Source organism: Pleurodeles waltl, chromosome 7 (genome assembly GCF_031143425.1).
Source record: "Pleurodeles waltl isolate 20211129_DDA chromosome 7, aPleWal1.hap1.20221129, whole genome shotgun sequence".
NCBI classification, from domain to species: domain Eukaryota; kingdom Metazoa; phylum Chordata; class Amphibia; order Caudata; family Salamandridae; genus Pleurodeles; species Pleurodeles waltl.
Window position 1 is genome coordinate 715,689,880 of NC_090446.1, and position 27,927 is coordinate 715,717,806.

The 27,927-nt window shown below is 39.7% G+C and overlaps 1 protein-coding gene across 3 annotated transcripts in view; it reads left to right on the forward strand.

Annotated features, from left to right (window-relative positions):
- The window catches only part of FNIP1 (folliculin interacting protein 1), a 275,317-nt gene that overhangs the window by 131,169 nt on the left and 116,221 nt on the right, over positions 1–27,927 (forward strand). For 2 of the 3 annotated variants that reach the window (XM_069199195.1, XM_069199194.1), the window contains exons 4-9: positions 4,084–4,184; positions 5,562–5,636; positions 12,298–12,389; positions 21,695–21,778; positions 22,824–22,895; positions 24,227–24,362. In XM_069199195.1, coding sequence (XP_069055296.1) covers positions 4,084–4,184; positions 5,562–5,636; positions 12,298–12,389; positions 21,695–21,778; positions 22,824–22,895; positions 24,227–24,362 — 560 coding nt within the window. The remainder of the gene's footprint in view (positions 1–4,083; positions 4,185–5,561; positions 5,637–12,297; positions 12,390–21,694; positions 21,779–22,823; positions 22,896–24,226; positions 24,363–27,927) is intronic. The other variant, XM_069199196.1, reaches the window with a different exon arrangement.

The window sequence follows — 27,927 nt, forward strand, 5'->3', positions numbered from 1 at the left end:
TGAGTTTGGGCTCTCACAGATACTCTGTGAGGTTATGGCACACTCTGCACCTTTGCAGAGATCACAACGGAACTCAGCATCCCTTTTGGTCAGTTCTTGGTACAAATGTTGTTGTGTAGACTCTGTTGGACCTAGATGGTGGTGGAAGGGTGATTACCCTTATATACTGTACTACGTTGATGATGCTAGGCACTGTGCTGGATGACTTCCCAGCAGATGATGTATATATTCCAAGCTGACAATGCTGGTCTCATCCGTCTACTTTGTGTATGCTTGGGATCTGCAATCCTTCTTGATGCAACTCACCAAAAGGGTTACTGCCCTCACTGGTAGTCTAGACTGACTCCAACTTAAGGCGTTTACCAGACCTGCTGGATCTCCCTGAGGGAATGAAGCTGGTGAGCTGATTGGTGGATCTGTTGATGGCACCTGCCTAGTGCAGAATTGCCATAACATGGAAATAGGCATATGACCCTACATTTTCCACTGGATGAGACCTCTGCATTCAGGCTAGAGAGGAGTGTACACTGCTATGAGCAGTTGTCAGTACCTTAGAATCTGTGGCTCCCACCAACATGTTGGAACCCATGATCCCTGAGCTCCCTGACGAGTTGGACAGTTATCATACCTTGATACCTCCGGACAGATTGATGTGACCCACCTGGTGGGTGACTATTGCAATGCACTCTACAGGACCAGTGGCTTGTGGAACCCATTTAGACCCCCAGCTTGGGATTATTATTGTGGCTCCCAATAGGAAGCACAGGGGCAGATTGAGTTTGAAATGTGGCAGGCGAGAGTGATTTTGGGGTTTGAGTTTTGTATCCTGAAGCATCTGCACCCTCATCTCTATGGACCCGAGTCAAGCTAATGCTACCTATTATTTCTGTAATGCGATCAAGTGGAATTCCTGATGTTTTGTCTGTTGAAAAGAATGGAAAATGTTAAATCTTTAAGCAGTCGTAGGGATTTTCACATTGCTTATTCGTCTTTAACTAATCTAGACCTAAGTTGAATCATACTCATATGTGACCAGTTCAGCATTAAATTGAGCCCGACCATCTAAACCATTAAATAATTGAGGCACAACAATGCTCTCAAAAATAAATTGTAATGTAATTTACACATTTGCTAGCCCAGCTGTAGAAACTGAAATGTAGTTCAGCACTGATTTTATTTAAATGCTGTAATCAGAGCACCGAGCTAATTTACACTGTTTTCTGTAAATAAAAGATTAGTGAGCACTCATTTAACATTTTGTGGGGAATACCGTTGGGTGCCACCCTCCACCGATTGATTGTTCTTTCTACTTGACTTTTTCATTAGGTCATCCCAAAGTCTTCTGGCTTTGCAGGGGTGTGGGGGCGGGGTACAGGGGAGCAATTTCTTACACTGGTCCAGATTGTGCGTGTAGAAGTTAGTGTTACTTCAACCTGGGTCGACCATTTCTCTTCAAAGAACCAAAGGTGACGCATCTGTTCATGAACACGGTCTCGGCACCTGCACAGTCCACTTCTTCGTGGTCAGTATGAAATAATGTTGAAAAGGCTCAGTTGTTAAATTGCAGATGTGACAGGTAAAAGTGGAAGTGTTCTCATATTGAAGTGGGTGTCTCCCGTGGCGCTGTGGCACACGAGATGTGCTGCTGCTCAAGATTAATGCACGTTGTCAGCGTATCCGTGAGGCCACCATGTGCACAATGTACCCTTGATTTATGGTAAAATACTCATGTTTCCTGTGCCAATAAAAAGCTTGTAGAGCAATTTTTTTTTACCTTGTCCCTCAGGTGTAAATATTAACTGAACAGGCATCACTATTTCGGGTTAAAGTACGGGATATCCGTGAATGTTTTGCTGGTGTCCGACATCATCCAAACTCTGTATGACTCCCTCCTTCAGTCTTAACGTTTTTCTGGATGAATTGATCAGGAAAATACTTCCTTGTTTTTGTAACATGTTTTTGTTTATTGCCATATAAGCTGATCACAAAGCAAGGCCAGCAGGCCCAGGTTTTTGTTAATTTCCCAACTTTTTGTAATACTTGTAGACCTCGCTTAAACCCCAGTCTTTAGCCGCCTGTCACTGAACTCTCGTCCATTTGTAAATGTAAGACTTCAGGCATTCTGTGTCTTCTTTGCCCTCCACATTTACTTACTCCACATCTGGCTTTTTTATGTTGTTTTTTTATCCTTGCCTAGGATAAGCTAGTTGAGAGAAGGTGTCTGTGCCAAATTAGCTTAACCTGCAAGTTGGAGGACACAACTAGCTCAGAATATCTGTGCTTCCTGAATCATTTTCAGCTTTATTAGAAATAAAGACCACCTTCTCTGCCTTGTTAGTTTTCAGGTTTTGATAGTCAGCGGTGGTCTTGGGAGAGAGCTTATGAACTGTTTAGGAATGAGCAGAGATATGGATGCAACATTTTTCCCAGTTCTGTTTCCCTTGAGTGGGGTGTTTACACATGATCGAAATTCCAGTTATGGAGTCTAGTTGATATTGTCGTTTTAAGGATTACCTAGTTTTTGCGTCTAGTAGCATAGATTCTTCAGCAGTGAGGAACATATTTCCACTTGAGAGTTCCGTTTCGAACAAAGTGGCTGTAATAGGCCTCAAACTATGGCACACCCTGATGCCTCAAATCGTAGGTAAATCAAGATACCCCCGATTTAGGAAATTACTTAAAATTGTAGTCTTCAGAAAACCATGTGCCTGATTCCATCCTTGTGTTCCTATTTGAAGAAGGTGGGTTGGTGAACCCCAGTGCTTTGAAGATATCACATAATTAAAACTACAAATCATCAAAGTAAAGACAAACGTCAAAGAGCACTAATGTTTCCCCAATCAGATGTGTTTCTTGCTAACTACTTACAAAGCTTCCTGTAGGTACAAAGACTCAGCATTCCACTATAAGATAACGCTTTGAAGTGATCACATGAAGACACCTATTGCTATTCAAAACACCTAAATAAATGTATACCTTAAATTGTTTATCTGTAATCTTGCCACAGCCCGAGATGTTTCAAACTACAGGTCAACCCAGGAGGCATACTGGAACAAAGGCCTGGTATACCCCCGAAAATGACCACAACTACAGATGCTAACTGTTCCTAACTGGTCGTCTGCTGACTCCGTGGGACCCACAATGCCTATTCAGGGGTCTGCAGCTGTTTAGAAAATTAAATATTTCAGCAGATTAATGGAGAACATATATAGCAAATAATCTTCCTGCAGCATGAGACCTTAAATCCTGAATTCTGTGCACCTCCTACCCCCACGTTAGTGAGAACCGGAGACTGGTCTCCTGAACACATATTGGCCACATGCAGTAACGTATATATTAATAATCAAGGGTTATTCACGCAGATCACCCCCAAGAAGACTGATCTATGAAACCTTCCAATGGCCATGAAGTGGCAATGGCTCCAGGCTGTTCGACCTGCCTTTCTTCAAACTGTCTCACTCCTAGAGTTGTCTCATACCTTTGAAGCGTCTGCATGCTTAATAGTGTGTTTTACATAAACTGAATAGAATTAAGTGGCTGTGTGTGCAACATTTTATGCTACAGACGAAGAATGAAGTACAAGGACATGCTGTGTTTTGTTAGAAGAGCAAGCAGCGTTAATTTTGCCAATGTGAAGACCTTTCTCGCATACCAACAATTTGTCTTGAAATGCTGACAACACAGTTGTGGAATTATTTCCTCATGCATCAGCACCGTAACGGATCAGGCGCAGACATGGGAGCTTTCTCAGTCATCACTAGGCATGCTAGAGGAAGTAGGTTAATAACATCAAATGCTTTTTACTTCCCAAAAGATGAGGAAACGAGAAGACGACTAATGGGCAACTACATGTTGTGTGATGATGAAATACTCTAAAATGGCTGATTCTGTCATGGCATTGCAATCATTATTAATGATTGCTGACAACATAAATCATGATTGTAAAGACATTGTTTCTTAGAGAAATCTGTTTTTTTTGCATAGTCCGTGTTTCCTGATTATTTGAAAATACCCCAGGTGCACATCCAAATATCAAAGCTCGCTTTTTTGGACAATAATGCATGTTTTTCTCGATTTTTGTAGGGTTCCCGGTGTTCGTCGGATGCCAACATGCTTGGAGAGATGATGTTTGGTTCTGTAGCTATGAGCTACAAAGGCTCGACACTGAAAATTCATCAGATTCGGTAAGAGTACCTGTTAGCTATTACTTTCAAGATGTCAGAATTTGCATGTTATCCATTTTCTTTCTCGCTTAATCATTGGCCATATTGCATACATTAGTGAGATATTGAAAGTTGCCTTAATGCAGATAAATAGAAGAAACCTGTGCTTCCTCCCATTCTCTGTGCTCATGCAGTATGAAGTAACACCACATGACCAACTGCCTACATAATTCGTGAAAAAAAATCACTGGATTTTGTCTGGGGACTTACAACAGTATTTCAAACTGGTAAACTAACCAGATTCCCACGTATCTTATAAGAAAGTAAATAAATACAAACACAACCCCCACCCACACACTTCTTGAAGGCACTGTATGGGGCACAGATGCGTCCTAGTTATTGCTTTTGTGACCGTGCCTGGCACTCCTTGGGATATTCCTTTTTTCCCCATAAATATTTACTTCAGAAAACAAAATCTTTTCCCTAAGTCAAAGCAAATTTCTTTCCATTCTAACAGCATCAAAGATTGCTGTGAGCACTACAGGAGCAAGGAGCTTGAACTGTAAATTGCTGTATCCGGGTATCGTGAATGTGAATGCCTTGTTGAATAGAGCGTTTGGCGTTGCTTGGTATATTCAAGTTTACTGCTTTAAACTTCCTGACCAGTGAATGGTAATCTTCTCACAAGTCATTATAATAATACTAGCAGGGGTCTCAAACGTGGACAGTTCCAGTGAATTAAGTTGCTAGTAATCGGTGTCTAATCTAAATTGGACCAGTTATTGCTCTCACAATCACACAGTCAACTGTGAGGCTGAATGACATCCACAAACTGAGTGACTTGTTGCCTAGTGTGCCTTTAGTACATGGAAATCTTAGAACTCCATGCTATGGCCAGTCGCAATAACAAATTAATTAGCAACGGAAACAGGGGCTTTTTGTTTTCCTTCCCTTGCCCACGCAGGCTGGCATTCTAAGGCTGCTAATATGTTTTGTAACCACAGCGTTTTACATTATTCTTTGAGTATGGTCTTGTATAGATTTTACCCCACGACCTCCTGTCTTGTCCTTTCACAAAATGGACAATGTAATCACAGAAAAATATTAATGCCCCTATTCTCCATTATCCATTAACTTGCTTATAGCTCATATTTTGTTATCACTGTTAACTAATTTTAAACCTGCGAAAGAAATATTACCACCTAAATCGGAGAAATATCCTATTAAAATTGTGCAGATATATAGTTGTTAAAATATTAGTCTGTTTCTTGCTTTGAGATATGCTTTGTTAGCTAAAAGATACACATTCATTCATTTCACATATAGCTTTTCTTAAGATACCTACCTGTAACAGCTGATAGTTGTACCGTTGAATGTACTTCTTAATTATTTTTCTAGATCACCTCCACAACTCATGCTTAGCAAGGTATTCACAGCAAGAACAGGTAGCAGCATCTATGGCAGCCTAAACACGTGAGTACTGAGAAGATCATCAAAAGGTATTCATAAAATGTGATTGCAACAGGGAAGTGCGTAACCTGTCTTACGGAGGAGCTCAGAATTAAAGGTGTCCTTTATGGATTTAATTGTTTGTTATTATAACAAATGGCAGTTACACAGTGAGAACTGCTTGGCGACTGAACAACTTCTCTATCTTAAATTTAATTCAGCCAACATGAGACACACCACTGTGTATATTTAGAGGTTTGTTCCATTGGTCAGTAGTGTCATAGTTTCAAAATTTAAATAATGGTCCAGTGATTGTTCACAAATCGAGATTTTGTAATTCATATTCCTTACTTAATGATTCGAGTTGCTGAGGCATTTACCCCAGTTACTTTAGTATCGATAGTTGGCCTTGACAAATCTCTTTGAGGTAACCAATTTTATAAAAACAAGGCTAAGAAGATTTTGGCAATACATATTTCCACAGGGCTGGCAGTTTGCATAAGAATAGTATATGTATAATTGTGTTTGTTTTAAGGGCTCCAAAATCGAATGACGCCATCAAAAATTTCTTTAACCAGGGTATTTCCCCCCCTTGACTTTGGGCCTGTTTTTTTGTTTTTATATTTGATTTTAGTCATACCTAAGGTTTTCTGAACAGTAGGATATCATGAAGCCACTCCGTTGTCAGCTTTGTACTTATTCGATTTACAAACCCTGTTTAATCAAAACAGACTAGAACAGGCAAAAGTGCAAATGAATTGAGATAAGTGACATAAACCACAGTGAGAAAATTCAGTAGGGGATCTAATTGAGCAGAGATGAAGTTGTGTGAGCGAAATGGGAACAAGCCAAGCAGAGGTTGAGACCCAAGCAAAATTAAACAATTTCTGTGATGTGATTCTTGCAGCTTACAAATTTACAGCTCCAGAATACATCATGCAAGTCACTGCACGGTGAGAAAATAAAGACCACTTTTTAAACAATTAATTTAATTGCCATATTCCAAAATACAGGGCATTTGTCCCAAAGCACCTTTCTGTGGGAATATCAGTGCAGCACAAATCATGCAAGCATCTTTACTGTGGGGTCCCTTGCCTGTTTGTGGTCCTCCACCCACTGCGTACATGTTTTACCTTTCTGCTGCTCTTTCTTCTTTTAGTCCTGGGAGTCTGCAGTGACCAAGACTAGATTGGCTGTGCAGCCTGACCTTTCTCTGGTCCGTGTGCCCCACATTATCTACAATTTTCGCTTTTTCGTTTTCCCTCTTATTTAGGTGGCCTCTTTATACCTACACTTGGCTTTGCTAGCATTTTTCCTTTTCCCAGTTATAGTGATATTTCCACACTGTGGCGCAGGGGGTAGGAAATTGCCAACTTGTGTAATTAAGAATTAATCTTCCCACGAAAATTACCTAATTACCTGATTATACATGATTATACGGAATTGTCTATTTATGCAATTACATTTTCGAGTTTTTTTCCTCCACAAGTTAATATAATTATTTTTTAGCAAATCCCTGCCTTAAATATTGGAATAATCTCTGCACTTTCTCATGATGGTACAAATCTGTGTGCATTTCCCGGATGGAAATGGAAAACTATCTGCAGGAAGTACCTGAATGATCACATCTTACCTGTTTATGGATGTTGAGCTTGGTGGCCTGCACTAAAACGTGTCTGCTCCAGTGCTAAATTTATGATGGTAGAACATCTGCCATTCTGACAGATTTTCCTCTAGTGTAAGCGTGCTTTGAATTGTAAAATACCCCAAATGTTCTTTGAATCCAGATGGAATTTACATCACAGATTGCATTTTTTGCACACATAAGTACACCTAAGAGCGCAAAGGAAATGTGAATTTGGCACTGAGAGGTTGAATCTTATAATAAAAAATGTACACCTTTTGACGGAGTTGGTATTTTTCTGTAATCATTTTAACTATTTTATGCTGTTGAATATGTGACATCATAAAATAGTTTGAATACTCTTTCATTCTTCAAGTCAAGCATTTTCCTGCATGGTGATATTTTAGATCCAGTGCTGTTCCAATTCTGGAATTACGGTGTGTACAGCCTTGAAAGAGGTTGCATATTGGGAGTCTTGTAAATGTATGTAAGATTGAGGCTGGTGGTGCAGCTCTCACATAATTAGGCAAAAATTGTATTGCTGATAACCTGTTAAGAATCTGTTAAAGTGCTGTTAAGACACAGTTCATAAAAACACTTAATAAGCCCTAGACCTTTTTCCTTCTGTATAGTTGTTGAGTTTCTTGAATCATGTATTGTATGTATAGCCATATTGCTCGTAGTAAGTCAAATGTAGCCCCCTAATTTTTATGTTTGCCTGAACTGCGCACATGAGCTATAAACAAAATATATTGTTAATAAGAAATAAAAGCTTTAAAATTAGGTTTAGCACCCGCCCATTACTTATCAGTGCTTACCATTGGCTGGCTTCCACGGCACACTTTTTTCCTTGTTTCATGTTCCAACTCCCTAAAGACTTTAACCGGGACATAATAGGGTAGGTTGGAGAAATAATATAGCAATTGTGGGAGGACCACCATCTTCAGGAGAGCGACTCTTCCCATCAGCTGTAATGTTTGCCAAAAGTTCATTTGAGCTTGGATAGATGTTACCGCTCCTGCTTCCTCCCAGCTTCTTGCTGCCTTCTGCTTTCTTCCCTGCATTTCTGTCTCTGCTGTAGAGCATGGACCTCTCACAGCTTTCTGTTTCTGGCTAGTGACTTTCCACTGGCCAGACCCTTCTCCATGTACCTTTTTTTGTTTATTTTTAACTTTTTGCCATACACTCTACAAGTGTGCATGGCACTGTAGGGTCACCTCCACCCTCTTCCTGCTCGGTTACTGCTCCCTCCCTTCTCCGATGCATCTCCCTAGTGTTGCTTCCCCCATGTTTTAGGAAATGTACAGTACAGGGACTGATTTTTTTAAATATGAATACACTAGCAGGTGCAACCCAGTCCAACATGCCTGTGATGCACTCAAGGTTAACAACAACCCGCAAGATGGATACAAAGAAAAGACAACAGGAGACACAGCTGATATTTGTTAGTAGTTGTGCTGCTCCTGACAGACATTCCCTTGTGTGGCCACCTTCGCTTGTGAGTGTGCAAGCCTGGCGCTATGAGACTGCAGCAGGTGCATTGTGCAGTTTATCACACAACAAGCCATATTAGAGATTTGGAATTCCTATAGCCCGACGCCTAGGACATATTGTTTTAGGTCAAGGACAACTAGTTTTGATGTATATCTTGTTATTGGGATAAGTAGGCCCAGCCCCCTGCAACACAAATCATTTGGCTGGCAGTTTACACAACATTGTGGATCAGGGAAGGGCACTGTCTAAAGTTAGGGTAATATTTGTCTTCATTTGTTAATGCTGTTCAAACTTGCATATATAGTTCATTAATTCAAAGGCTTTATTATCAGGGTGAGCTCTTTAGGCAAATGTTGTAAGCCTTGGACTGTGTTCCTTACAATGGTTCAAATATGAAAATGTATGCACATTTGCAAAGTTTACCATAATGAGGCTACATATGATGCTCTCTGACAAGACGCAAATATTTGCAGACTCTTGAAAGCAAGATTGATGGTTCTTTGCTTTCAAAATAAATTGTTCACATAAAATGCAACTAGGAAAATAAATGTTTTGTTAAAGTGCTATGAAATTTTACCTACCATTTCTTTGAAGCATTATATAGTGAAATGTGTAGATGCATGCTAGTATTTCCAAAAATATTCATAATGGAAAATCAGGGTAGCAAGTTTAAACTGGATTATGTAAAACATGAAAATAAACAAGCATTTGCAAAGCCAGAAGGTCTGAGCTTGATGGTCAGCCTTTTGGTTGTATTAATGCTTCTCTTGTTTTGACATGGTTTTTGTACAGCTTCATAACTGTGGGAGCTGCAGGACCCTCACCATTATAACAAACATTGCCAAAAATAAAATTATTTTTTGTTCTCAAAAAGCACACATCGCTAAGGCCTTCCTGGTACTGAATAAAACTACTTTGTGTTCCCGATATGCTCCTTGTGAAAGAGCTGAATGCCGCCACACACAGTGAAGCCAGTCAATAGATACATAAATAAAGAGATAGAATTTATTAAAAACAAAAGGTCTTGGTTAACCCGAGACCTAATTAAGGGCCCAATTCTTATAGAATGTCAAAAAAGTGTACCCATGGTATGTCTTTGCATTAGTGTAGAAATTTGGCTTTAATTAGTTCACAGTGTTTTACAGAAGTTGGCCAAGAAATTGTACTCCTAGAAAATATTTGTAAACTGCATTTTAGCATGAGCAAATATTCACATATAGATTTGTTAATAAGTTAGCACAGACTTAAAAGGGCATTTCAACCCTGGACCTATTAGTTACCGTTATCTCCAGCCCTAGTATGTAGATCTGCGGATAGGTGGCAAAATATGTGAATTGCTAGTATTTAGAACCTTCTATAATATAAGCTTGTGCATAATCAGAGAGACTATAATCAGAGCTCTTATATAATTAAATTGCTGCCATAATTTGTTGTAGCACTAAGTGGCACCAAAGGGACAAGTGGATTTTTTGTTTTTGGGGGGGGGTAGATTTATGAAGCAACTAGTCCCTTGGACAAGTAGATATCTTATTAAATTCCACACCCCTGCTTATGCCTGAAAACATTGGGGATACAGATATCCTACTTTCTCTTCTGTACATAATAGCAGCAACCATGTGTACATAGGCGATAAACAGCATGGGAGAGTTATGGAACAGATGTATGGTGCACGACTGGGGAAACTGGAGATGCACCTGGTAAGGCAAATCTGAAGTCAGGTGCTTGGTGACACACACGTATGAGTCCACAAAAGTGAAAAGGAAATCAGAGAAGTTATGAGCCACCATTGAATAGGTACACACTTCTAACCATTACAGAAATAGACATATCCATCTAGTGCAGAGGTCTTCAAACTGGGGGGTGGCCCCCCCCCCCCCCAATGGAGGCCTCAAGTGATCCCAGGTGGTGCGCCAAACTCTGGCCACAAAAAGCATTATACAGATAACAGGCCTTTGTTTTAAGCAGAAGCACGTTATTGCATTTTTTAAAAGGGTAACAGTACTTAACTGCAATGTCTAAATAGGTCTAGACATATTTAAACATTGCTATCTTTATAAAATAATTGTGAAAAATTCTGAGGGGGCCCAATTATTTTTATTTTTTAACTGGAGGGGGTGCGGCATTAAAATGTTTGGAGACCAATGATCTAGTGGTTGAAGTTCATTGCACTGGAAGATTTAGTTAGTGCCTTATAACCCTATCAAGGCTGCAAAGCATTTACTGAAGAGACGGTCTTTTCCAAAGCCAAAATAATTATTTTGCTTCCCCCTCAGGTACCTTGTGTTGCTTCCCCCAACCCTTCTCCCGCTGTCCATTATTAGTCACTCCCTCCTCTCACACGCTTCCCTGAAGTTGCTTCCCCCACCCACCCTGCTTCCTGTTGTTTTGTTCCCTCCCACCCAAGCTCTTTTTTTTAGACCTGTTTCACAGCAACATGCCTTAAAGAAAGAAAAAAGTAGTATGACGTGGTATACACCGTCCGCGTCATCACTTTTTTCCCTTTAATCCTTGCTGCACAGTAGCCCACGCTGTTGTGCGATTATATTTAAAAAAAAAAAAATTACAATGATACTAGATCTCATATAGGCAAAACCTATTGGCTTTGCTAATGCTTATTCCAATATGGCATCTTGTGATGTGTTGAGTGAGGTAAGGAAGACGTGGACCAAATTGTGCGTAACCGAGATCAACCTAGAGTTATTTATACACAACTTGTATCTTTGCATATTGTCAAAGGTAGACACTTTATTGAAATCGGTTTCCTGAATGTAAAGTTCCCCCGCCCCACTTCCTGTTACCTGACACTTCTGTGGCCCTCTGTTGCTTGCTATGTGTGTGCTGCATCATTTCCCACACTACCCGACTGATCATGTTCGTTACTCCTCACCAATGACAGCAGTAGCTTCAGCACCAACAGAACTCCTTTCAGTTAGTCATCCCTTGCTTTATCTGCTCAAAATCAGCCGAAGCCTTTTGCTCCACCTCAAATTAATATATTAACCACGCTTGAACAAAAACATAGGTTTGTTTGGAAGGATGTAAATAGTATTGTGTGCAGACTTAAATGGTGCGTTTCTCGTGTTGTTAGTTGTAGTTCGACATAGCTGCTTAAGGTTCTAATGTTGTTGCTTAGTTTCATTTTGGCTAGTGCAGTGGTATCCTACACAATACAAGAATTGGAACAGGCTTTTTTTATTGGTTTTTTAAAAAGAAGCTTAAATGTCATGTTAATTGTTTAAAGATCGCTTACGCAGCAATCCATTCTGACTTAGTAAATAAATTCCGTAATGGCGAGAAGAGACTGTTGATGAGTCTAAACACGCGGCAGAGTGTACCAAAGCAGTGCTTTGTGACAATCATACAGTCACATTCTCTTGTGACTGCTGCACTTAGGCCCGTTGATGCGTTTCATCTGTTAGTAATGCATTCCTCTAATTCACATTTGATTAAATTGCTGCGAGAAAATTATCTCTTGCACTCTGTGTCTGCTATGCATTTTTCCTTGATGCAGAAAATTTATTGCATAAAGTTAAAACTATACTATTGTACATTTTCTTGTTTTTATAGTTTGCAGGACAGCCTTGAGATTATCAATCAGGACAATAACACCCTGAAGCCAGACCACAATACGCTTATGAATGGATTGCTCGGAAACATAGGTACTGTGCACCGATTTCAGTACTCGTGTCTTGCGAGTGTTATTAATGATATTGCCATAAAACCCAGTTACTTTAGTTGAAAATCGCATACTACTTTTGCTGCCTGCTAGCTATCTGGATGTACAAAATGATTTTACACCACGAATTAGAGTATCTTTATCAGTTTAGGTAACAATTGGATGGCTGTATTTCACACTTACTGAGTTCGGAAAAGTCTTCCAAGGCTTGTAGGCTATTTATTGCTGTTGAGCAGATGTTAATCAGCTGAGTAATGCCAGGTGGTTCTTTGAAGCCTCGACCTTCTTCTAACGATTGTCCTTATTTGTGTATGCTATAAAGGCGTTTTGTGTATTTCTTGTGTGCATGGTCGTGGTCTTGTGTTAGTGTGACTTTTTTTTTTTTTTTTTTTTGCATAAATCTTTTTATTCTTTATTTATATTTCATCCATCAAAAGAAGCTGATTTTAAAAACATTCATTGCAAGGCGAAAGGTCCCACAGAGGCGGCACTTCTGGTACAGGTCATCTGTGTTAAGCACATTAGCTAACTGATTACATAACATGAAGAGCTGATTGTAAGTTACCTCCAGTGTCCTTGAATTTGTGCGTCAGTTTTGGGATCCATTACATACCTCCAGTACCGGGTGCCCATCTTGCAGAGGCAAGGATGTCCTCTAGGTGGGCAGCCATTTTGCGTTATGTAAAAGTGAAGATCCAGCCTAACAGTAGGAACAACAGTATAACCACAGAAACAGTAACCATAAATGGAGTCTGCTCCCAACCCCCCTCAGTCTGTAGCCATGCCGACGCTTCTCGCCAGTAGGAGCTCAACAAGGGGCAAGATCATAACATGAAGCAGATCCGCATCCACCAGTGCACAACCCGGTGGAAGTACTGATTGATTTAAGCAGGGGTAAGATAGGCTCTATGGAAGATATAGAACGGAATAAGACGAAACGAGAGTTGTATGGAATGCAAGTGTGACTTTGCAATGCCATGTCCCACTCTGTCGGTACAGGGCCTGGCCAAGTTGCCCTCCCAGCTAGCCCTCAGTGTGGTGCAGACATGTTCTGTGTGCATCCGGAGTGCGTCGGTGAGCCATCGTATTAGGTGAATGCCCTGCTCCATAACCTGCATATAGTGTACCAGTAGGTGCATTGGCAGTTCAGCAGAGATTTCCCCCCAATGCCGGGATAGTGTTGTTATTAAGGAGTTATGCAACAGGACTTGCCCTGGGGGCAGGCCCGTCTCCGCAGCCAGCTCATTAAAAGGAATTTGCGCACTCTAGCTTTAGAGGTCTCCCAGTTTCAACTTCATTCTGTTAGTCTGCCTCGCACTGTGTGGCATGCCCAATAGAGCCATTGCCGGTGCGTAGGGGGTATCAGCACCTGCAGTAGCATCGATGAGCTACACCTACCAGAAGTGGTTCTGGCACCCCAGTCTACGTAAAGGGGTGAAATAGATGTAATATCTCAGGTAGTGTCCAGAGCTGCTTCACTGAAGCTGTGTCGGACAGCTGGAGACCCGAGAGCCACCTGGTCATCCACTGCCGCTGGGAAGCCAGGTAGTAGTGCTCCATATTTGGTATTGCTAGACCGCCCGCTCCAGAGGCAAGTACAGCTTTTTTTTTTTTTTAAGCGCCACTCTGCATCGGCCCTTATTCCATATGAACTCCCTAATTATGGATTCCAACTCCCTAAAGACTTTAACCGGGAAATAATATGGTAGGTTGGAGAAATAATATAGCAATTGTGGGAGGACCACCATCTTCAGGAGAGCGACTCTTCCCCTCAGCTGTAATGTTTGCCAAAAGTTTATTTGAGCTTGGATAGATGTTACCGCTCATTTAAGGTTAACATCAAGGAGAGCTTCCTCAGTATGGGCTGCTAGGGGATGAGTACCCCAGAGAAGTGGAGACCCGGATCTAGCACATCAGGGCTGAAGGGAAACAAGCACAACTTTTCCCAGTTAACCCTCAGCCCGAGAGCACAGCAATTTGTTGTAGTTTTTCCGCAACTTTGTCAGGGACATTGTCAACACTGTTAAAGTACAAGAGAAGGTCATCAGCATATAGTGACACGGTATGTCAGCCGTCTCCTAGCAGGATACTCCAGGCCTCCCCTCTCCTGTGGAATTCCGCTGCCAACGGTTCCATCGCCAGCGAGACAGTAGCGGGGAGAGGAGGCCAACCTGTTGGGTACCTCTATTGGTTCGAAGATAGCCGTGCTGGTCCTAACCCTGTGCCGAGGCCAGGTATATAACAGTTTTGCCAGCCGTATGAAACTGGGGCCCGTTTGTGTGACCTTTATTTGGTGTTAAAAGATTGTGGCATGTTGAAGTATGTGGTACGATTTGGAATGAAGGTGTGATGACAGTTATAATGCAAGGTATGATAAGGTTGTTGCATGCATGTGTGGGGGTGGGCGATGATATAAAGGAGTGTGAAATAAAGGTTTATTGTGTTTGGACTGTCCTGGGTATTGATTGTTCAAGAGAACATTTGTTCATTTATCTTGAGGTGTGGCATTGTGGTCTGTAATAATAGATTTCTGTGGTGTTCCGTGTTCTAATTTGGTGGTCCTTTACTGCTGTGGACTTTATGTGGTAATAGGTAAGTGGGTGTTGGAAGATGTGGTCCTTCAATTACTGCTTTTTTTGGGAGAAAGAGTATTGTGTAAAAGTTTGGATGTTTTGTGTGCTGCAATGGTAAAAAGAAGGATTTTGTGAATGCGGTTGAAGGATGGATTACTTGGTATGGGTGGAGACAGTATATGTTGCGATACAAAGAAAGTGATTATGTAGGGGCTTTGCAGATAAGGAAAATGGAGCTCCTCTGGTCATAGTGAAACAATCACAAAAGGAATCGCTCTTGAGTTGTTTCTTTTGCACTGTTGGATAGTGCGATGGAATATTAACATTGGTGTTCCAGGGGATTGGTTAAGTGTGGGAGATGGCCTTATCTATGCAGGTTTGTGCATGCTGCTTTAGGGTGTTTTCAGAAAAAAATAGTCAAATACCTAATGCCCTTATCCTGATTTGGGTGTTGTTGTAGAAAGACATACATTAACTGTATAAGGTGACATTAGGATAAAGACAAATAGAGGTTTCACACCACCTTATATCCTGTAATCAAGTCCAACACCATTCAGTGTTTTCTTATGTTCCGGTGGCTTTCACCCATATTTAGAGCTACCCAATTGTTTTTTTTATTTATTTTAAAGTCAGTAATGTGTTTTGTATGTGACCAATTGAGTGATTACTAGTTTGTATTTGAATACCCAGTGGTATTTTTTAGTGTTTACATATATGATCTCTTCAACTGTACCATAGAAATAACATTAAGGTCTGAAATGTAATGCACACCATTGTTGAAAATGTAAGATGTATAGTAACTATTAAAGAACCTGTGGGCTTTGTCGGCTCCTGTTGTCTGTTTACATTGGTCTGGAATAAACTTTCCAAGCCTGCAAGGACACCTTGCACTACAGTGTCAATACAAAAGCAGTTGTTTTTACATATTTCTAAACAACATGCCTCATTTTGAACTTAGATTGTTTTTCAGATGTTTCAACAAGTAGTTTCTCATTCCCATAAGAACATTTTCCCAGATTCACAGTCTCATCCAAACGATTAGTTCTACAGGTGTATGATTTGTCTTCAGTTTTATCAAATCAGTGTTAAATATAACTTCAAGTGAGGCTAGGTCTGAAGAAAAATGCGACGAAGGACGTACTACAAGCCCATCGAAATACATCATTCTAATTTTATCAGTGGGGCAGCCACTGAATCAAAATATTGTTTTTACCATCCTTGAGAAACTAACTTGCTTAAGCTGTGCTTAAAAATAAAGATTAATTAGTAGAAACAACCCAAATTCTTGCCTTGCCACAGTACACTTTATTCTGATCACTTTTGTCTACAGTTGATTCGACCCTAAAACCCAGTAGAACAATGGAATGTGGCAATGCTTGTTGTCACGGCTTAAGCACCCAGGCTCACTGGCAGACTGATACCTGGAATTCGGGTTTACTTGGAACATTACAATGTTCTTCTTAATTGCTAGTTCAGGTTCAGACTGATAAGAGGCAGATATATTCCACGGTAAACATCCGAGAGGACCGCTTCATTAAAATAATTAAAGTAATTATGTAGTTAGTTCTTCTCTTTAGTCTCCCACAGTTTACAACAGATTGGATATCCCAATCTTCAGGTACAAGAGTGAAGTGGATCTATTTCACAGTGGATACATTAATTTCTTTCCAACTACAGCCTCAAGTAGTAATTTGGTTAACCAGTTAATACAGGTGTGTGACGTCTAAAGAGGTGTGTCCCACACTGATCCATCCTTTCAAACCTACCTCTGTAAAACTGTTTTTGCCACGGGCACAACTTACATTAGAGATCATCATTTTTTTATCCAGTCATCGGAAGGAAAGATATCCAAATCTGTGTCTGCATTGAAATTAAGCCTTATAAGTTACAAAGTGTGTGGACCAAGTGGACTTTTAGGTTAATCATAAAATTTCGAATGCTGCACAGTCTAAGATTCTGATTGTAGATGATACACAGGGCTAAGCCTACCTCATTCATTTGGCCATAGGTCGTAAGAACATCAAGGCCCATAATAAAAGAAACTAGGACATTTCTTCCATCTTGGAACTCTTTCTTGTCACAAAGTTTAGGGTACCACTTTCCAATCCACAATTGTACCAAGAAGCATTTAGCTAACTTTCACTATTTAATGCTAGTCACAGTGTCAGAGATTTTGGTTATGATGTCCCTAGAGCCCAATACCTTCAACAACTGCAGTCGCGTTTCATAGACAGATTAAATAAATATGAATGCTGATTTAGGAGAAAGCCAAAAGGTACACAGCATACAATGAACACTCAGTCCTCCTTGCACATTCATATTTCTAGATTTTTAGAAATAATGAAACTTTGCGCTCACCACTGTGTGGGGAATGGTCTGAAGTACTCACAATGAGATTGGTTTACAGTTTACAATAGAGTACTACAGATATACTCAGTTTTGCATGTGCAGCAGAAAAGATTCAAGCTTTAGCTTGTTCTAGCATGTTGCAGATGCAGACATTGACATATAGCACCATATTAAAATGTAGTTTTTAATGTCACCAGAAAAGTACCTCCTGCTTTTAATGTATGGTTATGGAATGATGGGTTATTCCATTTAGACGACCCATACGTCCGCCTCATGAGTATATACTTGAGATGCAATAGTGATACATTGATCTGCCTGAGTTGAAATAGTACATCTCAAGAATTTCAGGTAAAAATATGAATTTTATTTCTGCCAAACATATCAGAAAAAGAAGCCAGAGTGCTCAATTTTTTTTTTAGCTTCTATTTTCGAACAACAGGAGCCAAAGGATGGTTTAAAGTACGGTGTAGAAGTGACCATTCACTCTTTGTCCTCCTGGTATTGTTACACTATAGCAGTGTACCTACTTGTTAAGAAACTGGATCTTGCCTGGGCATTAATTGTCCACATTTTCAGTCTGCAGACCCAAAGATTTTTTTAAATATGATAAAATTTGGGATGTTGGCTATAATTCACCTAAATGTGTAAGATTTAATTTAGCTGTTTCGAAAACTAAAACAACACAAATGTCTAGGCTCTTGTAAAAGTGGCAACTGTTATGTTGTCTTTCAGATAATCTGTAGTCGAAAGCAGCACAAGATTCTTCAAATGTAGCCACAAGCAGTGTAGCTAGCAAAGTATAAAAGACAGTCTTGGGCTTGCTTATCACAGTACAGTGTGAACCGCCAGTGAGATCTCAAATTACTGTGACATTACTGCCTTTAAAGAGATGCTGATCGTACACTAAACTGGTGCATTGTTTAGGAATGCATAGCATGTTGGCTATTCACACCTCCATTGCAGCAAAGAAGGTGCTGCCTGATCTTATGTAAAGGCATTATGTTTGAAATCACAGAAAGGCAAATAGATTGTTGAAGTAACGAGAACAATGTGTATATTTGAACATAACACACACGTTTTAGTTGCCGTGTTTTCATGTGTGAATATAGATTATACTACAATTTTTAGATGAGGTGTCTGTGATGTCACGCAGAACCCTGAGGTGAAAAACATCCCTGTAATTGATTTGTTACCCATCTAAAAGTTTGTTATGTAAACCCTCTCCCAAATCATATGTCCTTACTTTCAACTGCTGCGCAGGGGATGAGGAGTAATGGGGGAGCAAAAACATAACATAGCCCTCTCTCTGCAACCCAAATGTGAAAAAATACCTTACCAGTCATCCTTAACAGGACCCACCACCTTTCCTGCTTTCCTTCTCCGTCCTGCAGCTGTGTTTTCTGCTTTCAGGCAAAGTATAGAAACAGCGCTGCACTGACAGGCTCTCAGAGAGCCCCGCTAGCCGGGCCTGCAAGGCTTTTGTGATGTAGCAACATTAGGTAACGAGTTTTATCATCTGTTGCTACGTCATAGCCGTGAGATATCAGATCAGAAACGTATATAGATGATAGTGGCGCTCTGCCAGAGCCATAAATAACAACTTGTTTGAAACTTGCTGACTAGCAGATCATGCGTGTGACCACTCATCACTCCCTGACTGTGCTTGGTACGTTTCTGTAAAAGGGTGACTGTCTAGAAACGTCATATTTTCTATTATATTTAAATGATGTAGGGCATTTTAAAATCCTTGATATGAAACTCCAGCTGTAGCTTTCTAGGAGCATGTGTTCTCACCATAAACCTCATGTTCACTATTGTTGCTTTAAACAGTGTTTATTGATTTGTTGTTTGGTTCTACGAACTCCACTTGTACGTGCTTGGATGTTTCTTGGTTTTTCAAGTTGAAGTACAGTTATTGTCAGATTTCCGTTCTTGCTAATTTAATTTTAACTAGCATTCTTAATCTTTAGATTTGCTCTTATGAGACTTATTTGAACGTTAACTGTATGTAGTGTTTTTATTGAAAATAAAAATAAAACCTTGATTAAAATTTGATTAAAGCAAACCTTATTTAGCAAATCTTAGTTGAGATAAACTGAGAAATCTGAATGTTTCTATATCACTGACATTAATTTTCCCTGTGATGAGTACTTCAGCTTGAAATCACATTGTGAAGTCTGAAGAAGCCTTTGCTCTGTCTGTTGGGCTTCTGTTAAAGTGCCCCTCTGGTCAATTGTTAGGCCATTAATACGATATAGCAGAAATCTGACTCCATGTTTGCTTCTGTGCTGTTTTTATGCTGATCTGCTTTGCTTTCCCACAGTAGGCTGAAGCTTGCTTTCATTGGCCTGCACCCCTATCAGAAACATATTCCCTTGTTCTTGATGATGTGGGAAGGTGAGAAAGAGTTGGCAGATTCTCCTCACCTTCTGTGGCTCTGCAGTTTCTGAGACTAACAAGTGTTCTTAAATTTTCATGCTAACCAAAGACGGCACAGAAGTTATTCAGAGGATCAGATTAATGCAGTTTCGCTTGTTTCTCCAAAGAAAACCGACTTCATCCAGATATAGATTTCTTATTTGTGCAGTTAAGCCCATTTTAAGAAAAGAAACGGTCACTATCAACATGCACTCTTGAGCGCCATACCAAGAGTATCCGGTTTCCTTTTGGTAAAAATGTGTTTTGTGAAGGTGCTGAAAACAAAACCCTTAAAAAAAAGTTTTCGACCTTTGAATTCCTGCCTTAGGATGCCACCTCCTTCGGGACAGGGACCCTCTCCATAGGGTCCTGCTTTTATGATATTTATTTTTTAACATTTCCGTTAGTAATTATTTATCCATATTTATTTTTTGGCCATCTTATTTGTATTTATCCATATTTATTTTGTGTTTTGTGAACAGATCAGATTTATTTAACGGTTAAATGTGCTCTCCTACTTTGATGCCTATCAGATTTTAGCATATTACACAGCCAAAAATAATAAACCTACTTTAAAAAAATAGCATAGTAGCACAAATACTATTGTGATATGTAATAATTTAAGCAAATCTCATTGAGTTTTGTGCCATGCAAGTTTTGCCATGCTGCTTATATGTAGCTATTGGCCTGAAAGTAATTCATCTCAGCAAGGTGAGTCACTCAAAAGAAGCCAAATTATGTATTTTTCCGCTTTTAAAAACATACATACAGGAAACATGTTTTTATCTGTAAAAATCAATAAAAATGGAAATCGAGGAGCCCTAGTTATAAATCATGTAAATAATCAAATACATGGACAGGTCTTTATGGAAATAGACTTTACTCAATTCGTAGGATATTCTGCAAAAACTCTTAAATAACCAGACCTACACTTTATCACACAAAACTGTGGACCCAATGCAATACAATGCATGGGTATTTATGATGGCCATAGTTGGGAGGGGTTATTCTCCTTTTTTAGGGCACTTCTGAGAGTAGCGCTGGATGTGTTCCTGTAGTTATTACTGAAAGCTGATGTCTAACTTTCCGTTGTATGCATATGCCTGTGTCTATAGAGATGGCATCCTTACTCTCAACCAAGCCTCTGTAGGCTCTTTTGGCACCTGCTCTAATGATAATATGAAATAGAGCACCTATTTATTACGTTTCCATAGGGGTGTTGAAATTTGCGTAACCTGCTTTCACATAATTCCACGAAAGTTTGTCAAAACTGCACAAAATGCAAATCCATAATTTTGTGCTACATTTTAGTGCGTAATGAGACTGTCAGTTTTTGGCATAAGGGCACATATTGCATTAAAAAAAGTGTGGAAAAAATAAAGGAACGGTAAACAACATTCTCTCACTTCCTTTTGTTCCTGTGCGTACACGTACATTTTTGCTGTAAATTGCACATAATTACGTGGAGTAGCGTAATGGTGTAATATCAGGAATTTTGCATAACTGACGTAATGTGAAATTCCCCAAATTACACAAATTATACTGACATAATTTCATTTTTGCCCATGCCTAGTTTTTAGTTGTGTTACTCCTCTTTCGATTAACCATTTTCTTTCACTGATCCCGACACACATTTTGGTACTTATTTTAGACGCTTTGCATAGCACTGACATGTCACCTTACAGTGATTTCAGCTTTAGGAGTTGCAGTTTGTCACAGCCAAATTCCCAAATTTGCTCTTGTCATTTTGTGGTGATGGAGGTTCCTGCCACAAGTTCTTGTAGTTATATTTGCCTCAGCGGATAACTTTGTAGGAAGGAGTAGTTTTAAATCCACCAGGACAACATTTGACCAGATGAACACTTTAAAAACTGCAGATCGTTTTCCAGACTTGTTCTGCTTTACTAATTTCATTCTTTCATTATGTATTTTACATTTTGCCATGTAGGTCTCTCTCAGCTTTGCAGCCCCAGGAGGGCATTCTCTGAACAAGGTCCGCTCCGCCTCATCCGGAGCGCTTCTTTCTTTGCAGGTTTGCAATGTGCTGTATGGGTAGTCTAGTCAGAGTTGCAAAATGGTTGCATTGTGTGACCCAGCTTTGGAAATGAAATGTTCTAATACTATCTATCCCATTAAACGCCTTTACCTCACTGTTGTGAGGTCTGTGCACACATTTTAGATCTTGCATGTGCTCAGTCATATTCATGTCTGTCTTCCGTAAAGACTTCTTGAAACGTTAGAGACACAGATTCTGTTGTTGACATATGTAAGTGTTAATATGATGGGCGTCCTATAGATTGCCATTGCAAAGTCCAATGGGCTTTGTAAAGTTTTCCCCCAAGATACTTAACAATCACAGCTGTTAGCTGACCATTACTTTAACAGCCACTGTTAACCTTTTGCTTTTGAATATAAAACGTTTTATTTCCATGGTGGGGCCACATGACAACAACCACAGCACTGATAAAAATGGAAAGGTCATGAAGCACTGTGGTGTGTTGCTTTTGAATTGGCAAGTATGACAATTAATACATTGGAAAACTTTCCTAAAAAACGAATGAACAAGGTCTTTAGAGGCAATCATTCGAACCCTTTGTTCCTTACTTTTATCCCCCCCCCCCTATCTCAAGCCTGCTACTTTGCATTCTCCTTAGGTGCACTATATTGAAAATGACCTCACTGCATGGACGCTGGTTGCATTTGCTGCAGTTGATATACGTTTGATTCTAAGTACATAGACTACTTGAATTGTGTTTTTAATTTTTAAGTGGATTCGGTGGCGAGCTTATGAATTTTGCTACTAAACATTTTTAATGAATTTATTCATGAAAAAGGAGCTCTACACATTTTATTGGGAGGAATAATATTCCTTTTAGTTTAAGTATTTGGCTATCTCTAAAGAGGACTGAGTGGCGTGTTCAACTTGGCAGCAATTCTTGGTGATGGGCTTTTGCATTCCATTAAAATAGATAATTTGAAATAATTAAGTATGCATGATGTAGTTCTAGCATTGCATGGCAAAGCATATGGTAAAATATTTCATATTAAATGGTTAACGAGTGCATTTTGTTCTATAGTTCACAGTAACCCTATGGACATGCCTGGGAGAGGACTAAATGATGATCGAGACAGTGGCATTGCAAGATCTGGTAATGTGTTAACTTTGCTCAGTATTGCTACTCAGTTAACTATTGTGAAAAGAACACCGTTTTGTCAAGGCAACCTTCCATTGTAAAACATTACTTGTACATATGTTGGCCCAAAATTATCTGATTAAATATTTTATGGAGTAGAATAAAACAAGTGAATTCTTTAAATTATCTCTGCAAAAGGTCCAAACAAAATCTATGCTACATTTGTCCATTTTCCATTGCAGATTATATAATAGTTAAAATAACTATTAATCTCCTTTTTTTCTTTACTTATCCGAAGTTTGTATAGCCATTTTAGTGACCATGTTTGTGAAGAATTGGGTAGCTGCAGTAAAAAAAGCAGCTGTGGGTGGGTGAAGCATACATTTTGTTTATAATAATAATCAAGTGCTATTTTAGTGGAAAAATCCAATATCATTCATAGTCACTAGTTAGTTGAATTTTAAGATAAGAATATTACATGAAAGTAGACTACAATAGAGATTGTTTTTTTTCTAATGGGATGTCGTTATTGGAAGCTAGTGCATTTCAACTAGTATTGTTTAGTAGAGTTGGTCACTGCAATAAAAAAAACATCTTTGGTGAATGTTTTAAAGAGTAAATGTAAAATACTGCATTATTCCTTTGTCCATTCAAGTCACAGACTCTCAGTAGAGCTGCTTTATACAAATCTAAAAACCGTGACATTAAGTAGATTGTCTTGGATAAATTCAAATTCTTAGTTTGACATAGTAGTAGAAAATGACTAATTATGAGAGAAATGTAGAACTACATAACTTCCAGCCCTGATGCATCTTTATTCTTCATAAACACTCCTCATATACATTTTTGGGCTTTGATGTTACAGTTTTTGTTGGCTGTGGATGATCACATCCTTAACTGGGTATTTCTGTATTTTGTATCTTAGCCCTGGAAGAGTTACATAACATCAACCGAGTTTTTTTTTTATTGTTGTTGTAGATTTAATAATTTCTCTGTTTTTTTAAGATGGTACAACAGAAACATTAGATGAAAGTCAATATGATTGTGTTTCTTGTATATCAATTTTTTGAGTTTCCCAAAGAATAAATGTTTTGATTCAGACAAGAGAATATCAGTGCACTGTATATTTAGAGGATGTTCAGCCACTGAGTTTTATTATAGTTTTTTTTCTTTAGATAAATAATGTGCATCTCGAAGGTGGTCTACTTTTCAAATTAGTTCTGTAAAATAGACATGTATGCCTTTATGGAATTAGGTTTGGTAGTTGGGGATATAGCTTTCAGTGGGATTTATTCCACAATCTGACTTTCTGCCTGTTCTCCTTGTTTTTTTTGCCACTCTTATAGCATCACTTAGTAGCCTGCTCATCACTCCTTTCCCTTCACCAACCTCCTCTCTTACCAGCAGCTGTGCCAGCAGCTATCAACGACGCTGGCGACGTAGTCAGACCACAAGCTTGGAGAATGGAGTTTTTCCCAGATGGTAAGATATCCTATTATGTGCACTCCATTGCATGATGATTTAAGACACAATATATTGGTGCAGACATTTTGTGATTGTAGTTTATAGTTGCTATTGTTCCTATAAAAGTAATTTAGACAAAATTAGCCAACACTTTATTGGATTATATATTTCAGATGAAATTTGCTTCCAGACACTCTCCCTAAACGCATGCATGGCCAACTGAGGGATGATTACAATTTTTTCATCGGCTGGCTTCTATGAAATACTTTTTATTAAATCTTATTTACTTGATTCCCAGGCGTTGCTACAAAAAAAAGCACCCTGATAACTTCTCCATTGTGTACCATTGAGAGTAATCCTCTGTATTACATAAATTCACAGATCGCATAGTATAGTTAAATCCCAAAGGTGGCTTAATGATCTCTACCACTTCTTCTATACGCAGATGACCTAGTATTTCATATCTCACTCCACAAATTAATTCACTTAACTGTACTGATCAACTGTGCTGTGCATATACAAAATTGACATTTTGGCCATGGTCCCACAAACCAAAGTGTGTATTATAAAGCGAATTGTTATAGAAAAGTTTCCCTCTTTTCCCCATTTGTGGTATTTCTTGATAAAAGGAATTGGTTTGCTTTGTTATTAACGACAGGAGAGAGAATAAAGTTGTCATTTACTTTTGAGCGTTACTATGGGTGAAAGACATTTTCAGTGATGCTGAAGATCTGTTTAGCAAAGATCCTTCAATTCAAGATATTTATATATCTATATCACAGCTACTTATGTTATGTAGAATATACTTTTTTGCAGACTGAAGATAATAGGTGTTTGATACACATGCAAACTCCTGCCATCTGGTCTTGGGTCTAGAGTGGTGGAACTTGTTTTTCTTCAAAGAAGTATTTCAAATTGCAAGTGATTCTTCCTCTTGATGATACTGTGCCTGGGCATCAACTCCTTTGTTAGATTGTTTTCCCACAGGCGAGTGAGAAAGGATTGGAAGGAATGAGTAGGAAAAGAAATGAGGAGGGTGGATGCACGTGGATCTACAGCACTTCATTCCATGAACAGGTGCTTTTGCAGGGTAGGTAACATAATCCGTTCGATGACATGTGTGTTGTAGATACACATGCTCTCCATACACTGTAAAGCATTCCCTCCATAAAAGTAGTGGCTTGCCTGTGGAGTTGCAGTTGATTGGCAAAGTGTATGTAGCTCCGCCTGACCTACACTGGCTTGTTGGTGTGCTAAAACATCCACACAGTAGTGTTTTGTGAAGGTGTGTGGTGTAGACCATGTCGCTGCCTTACAAATGTCCTCTATTGGAATGTTTCCAAGGAGGACCATAGTAGCTCCCTCCTTTTTTCTAGTAAAGTGTGCTCTGGAAGAAACAGGTATCGGTCTTTTGGCCTGCTGGAACACCATCTAACAAAGTAGTGGATGCCTGTGTGCAATATTACAGAGAAGAGGAGTCACTCGATCTTGTGACTCGAAATATTTTTTCACACAAAACAAGTTGCACCACTCCAGACCCAATACTACATGGCAGGAGTATGCAGGGCATGTGAATCTAAAGCACTACATGCCACGAAAAGATGCTTACAGAGAGAGTAACATAATCCTTATATGGGAACTATTACTAGTCCCTCTTCTATGTCCAGTTTTGCCACACACCTAAAACCCATATTTATCTATGTAGGAGACACAATTGAATTTGGATCTCTGAGCATGTTTAAATTCAATGGTGTTTTAAATCAAGGCAATGCTTCGATATATTGGACTTTGGATGACACATGTCAAAGATCTTGGCTTAAATACATGAAATGCCTAATTGATATATTGAGTCCCCTTATCTTTGCTGATCTATTGTCCTTTCTTTTCGGGAGGTACCTTGGTATGTGATCTGGTTCTTGCCCATTTTCAGCTTTTAGGGACAATGCTGAAACCCTCAGTAAGATCCTTTATCTTACTATAGTACTGTCTGGAAGTGAATAATTATGTATAATGTGACAACAATGTTTATGGTAACAATTCTCATTTTTGGATTGCTATATTTTTATTTCCACAGGTTAGGCATTTGCTTGCGAGATTACCCCTTATAAATGTGACAAACTGGCTTCTGTGTTAGCACCTGCTCTTTCTTGCCTTTTGACAAGCCTTTTCTTCAAAATGTCTTTCCAGAGTGCAATTGGACATGCTCCTCCTAAAACTACAGAGTTTAAACCTTGTAGAGACTGTGGCAAACAAATGTCTGTCTCTCTGGTGCTTGGAGTAAGGCTTCAACTCCAAGTCATGTGAGCAGTGTGCCCTAATGCACCCCAAGGCAAACTAAGACCCCCAAAGGCAAGCTGTAAATCATTGAGCACCATCAGAAGTCGTGTAAAGGCCATTCCTGCTCAAATTCTAGGATCTGGTCCTGGTCTCTAGTACAGTCCCAAATAGATCATTGTTGAGTTCAAATGTTTGGGTAAGTCAAAGAAAAGACACAAGAAGTCCAAGCTGGCATTATCCTAGCCCCGCCATTTTCCACCTGAGAAGTTGCCAGGACGTAATGATGCCCGCAGTCTCGCTTCCAGTCACTGACTAAGGAACAGATTTGGCAACTGAGCCCTATTCACTAAGAATTCCCGGGCCAGTTGGTGACACTGCAGCAGGTTGAGACTTTAATTGAGGCTATGCTCCACATCTCCGGCACTCTACTGACACCTTCTGACATGGCTTTGGTCCCCATTGATCTACAGAGGCCTCGATTTGGGTTACTGTTGGCTGGTTTGTCTTCCTCTGAACCACCGATATTGCCTTTCAGTGAAACCCTGACCAACACCCTACATGCACTTGCGCCAAACATTTGCTCCTATCCACCCTACAGAGGTGGAAAATCACCACAAACCAGCTATGGGTGTCCCTGCTTTCCTGACACAGCATCCTACCCCTTAGAGCCTGGTGAAAAATGCCTCCACTGACAAAATTAAACCTAATTTTTTCCACTATTAAACCCCAGAGAGAGAGCTGAAAAGAACTGAGTTATTTGGGACAAGGATGTCTTCTTCCCATAGCCTTGCCCCCAGATCTGTAGGTGAAAGCTGCTTGCTGAGTAAGTACACTCATGCATTAAGGTACATGGTCAAGAAATTTTACAGACTCAGATGACCTTTGCACCAATTTGGCACAGACCGTTCCAGATGGACAGATGTGCTGTCATACAGTTTGGCCTGGATATGTCTGACTGTGTAGGCTGAGCGGTCGGAACTAGTTCATTGCTGGGGCCTTCTCTGTCAACTACCAAGCATTGCTCATAGAAAAGGCATTTAACGGGTCTCACACTTTTATCCAAAAGGCCTACTCAGCCCTGGAAAATTTTAAAGAGATTAGAGCCACTGCATGCTCCCTCCATCTCTCCACACCCGAGGCAATATCCCAAATAATTTTGGCCCTTTCGAGGCACCACTAGCAGTTCTCCCTACAGGCAGCATAAAGGCCCAAAACTCCAGCTCTTTTAGAATCAGGGTAAGTGATCCAGCAGACAACGTCCAGCACCACAGGAACAGTGTACCACTTAGTCCCCCACTCTTACAGC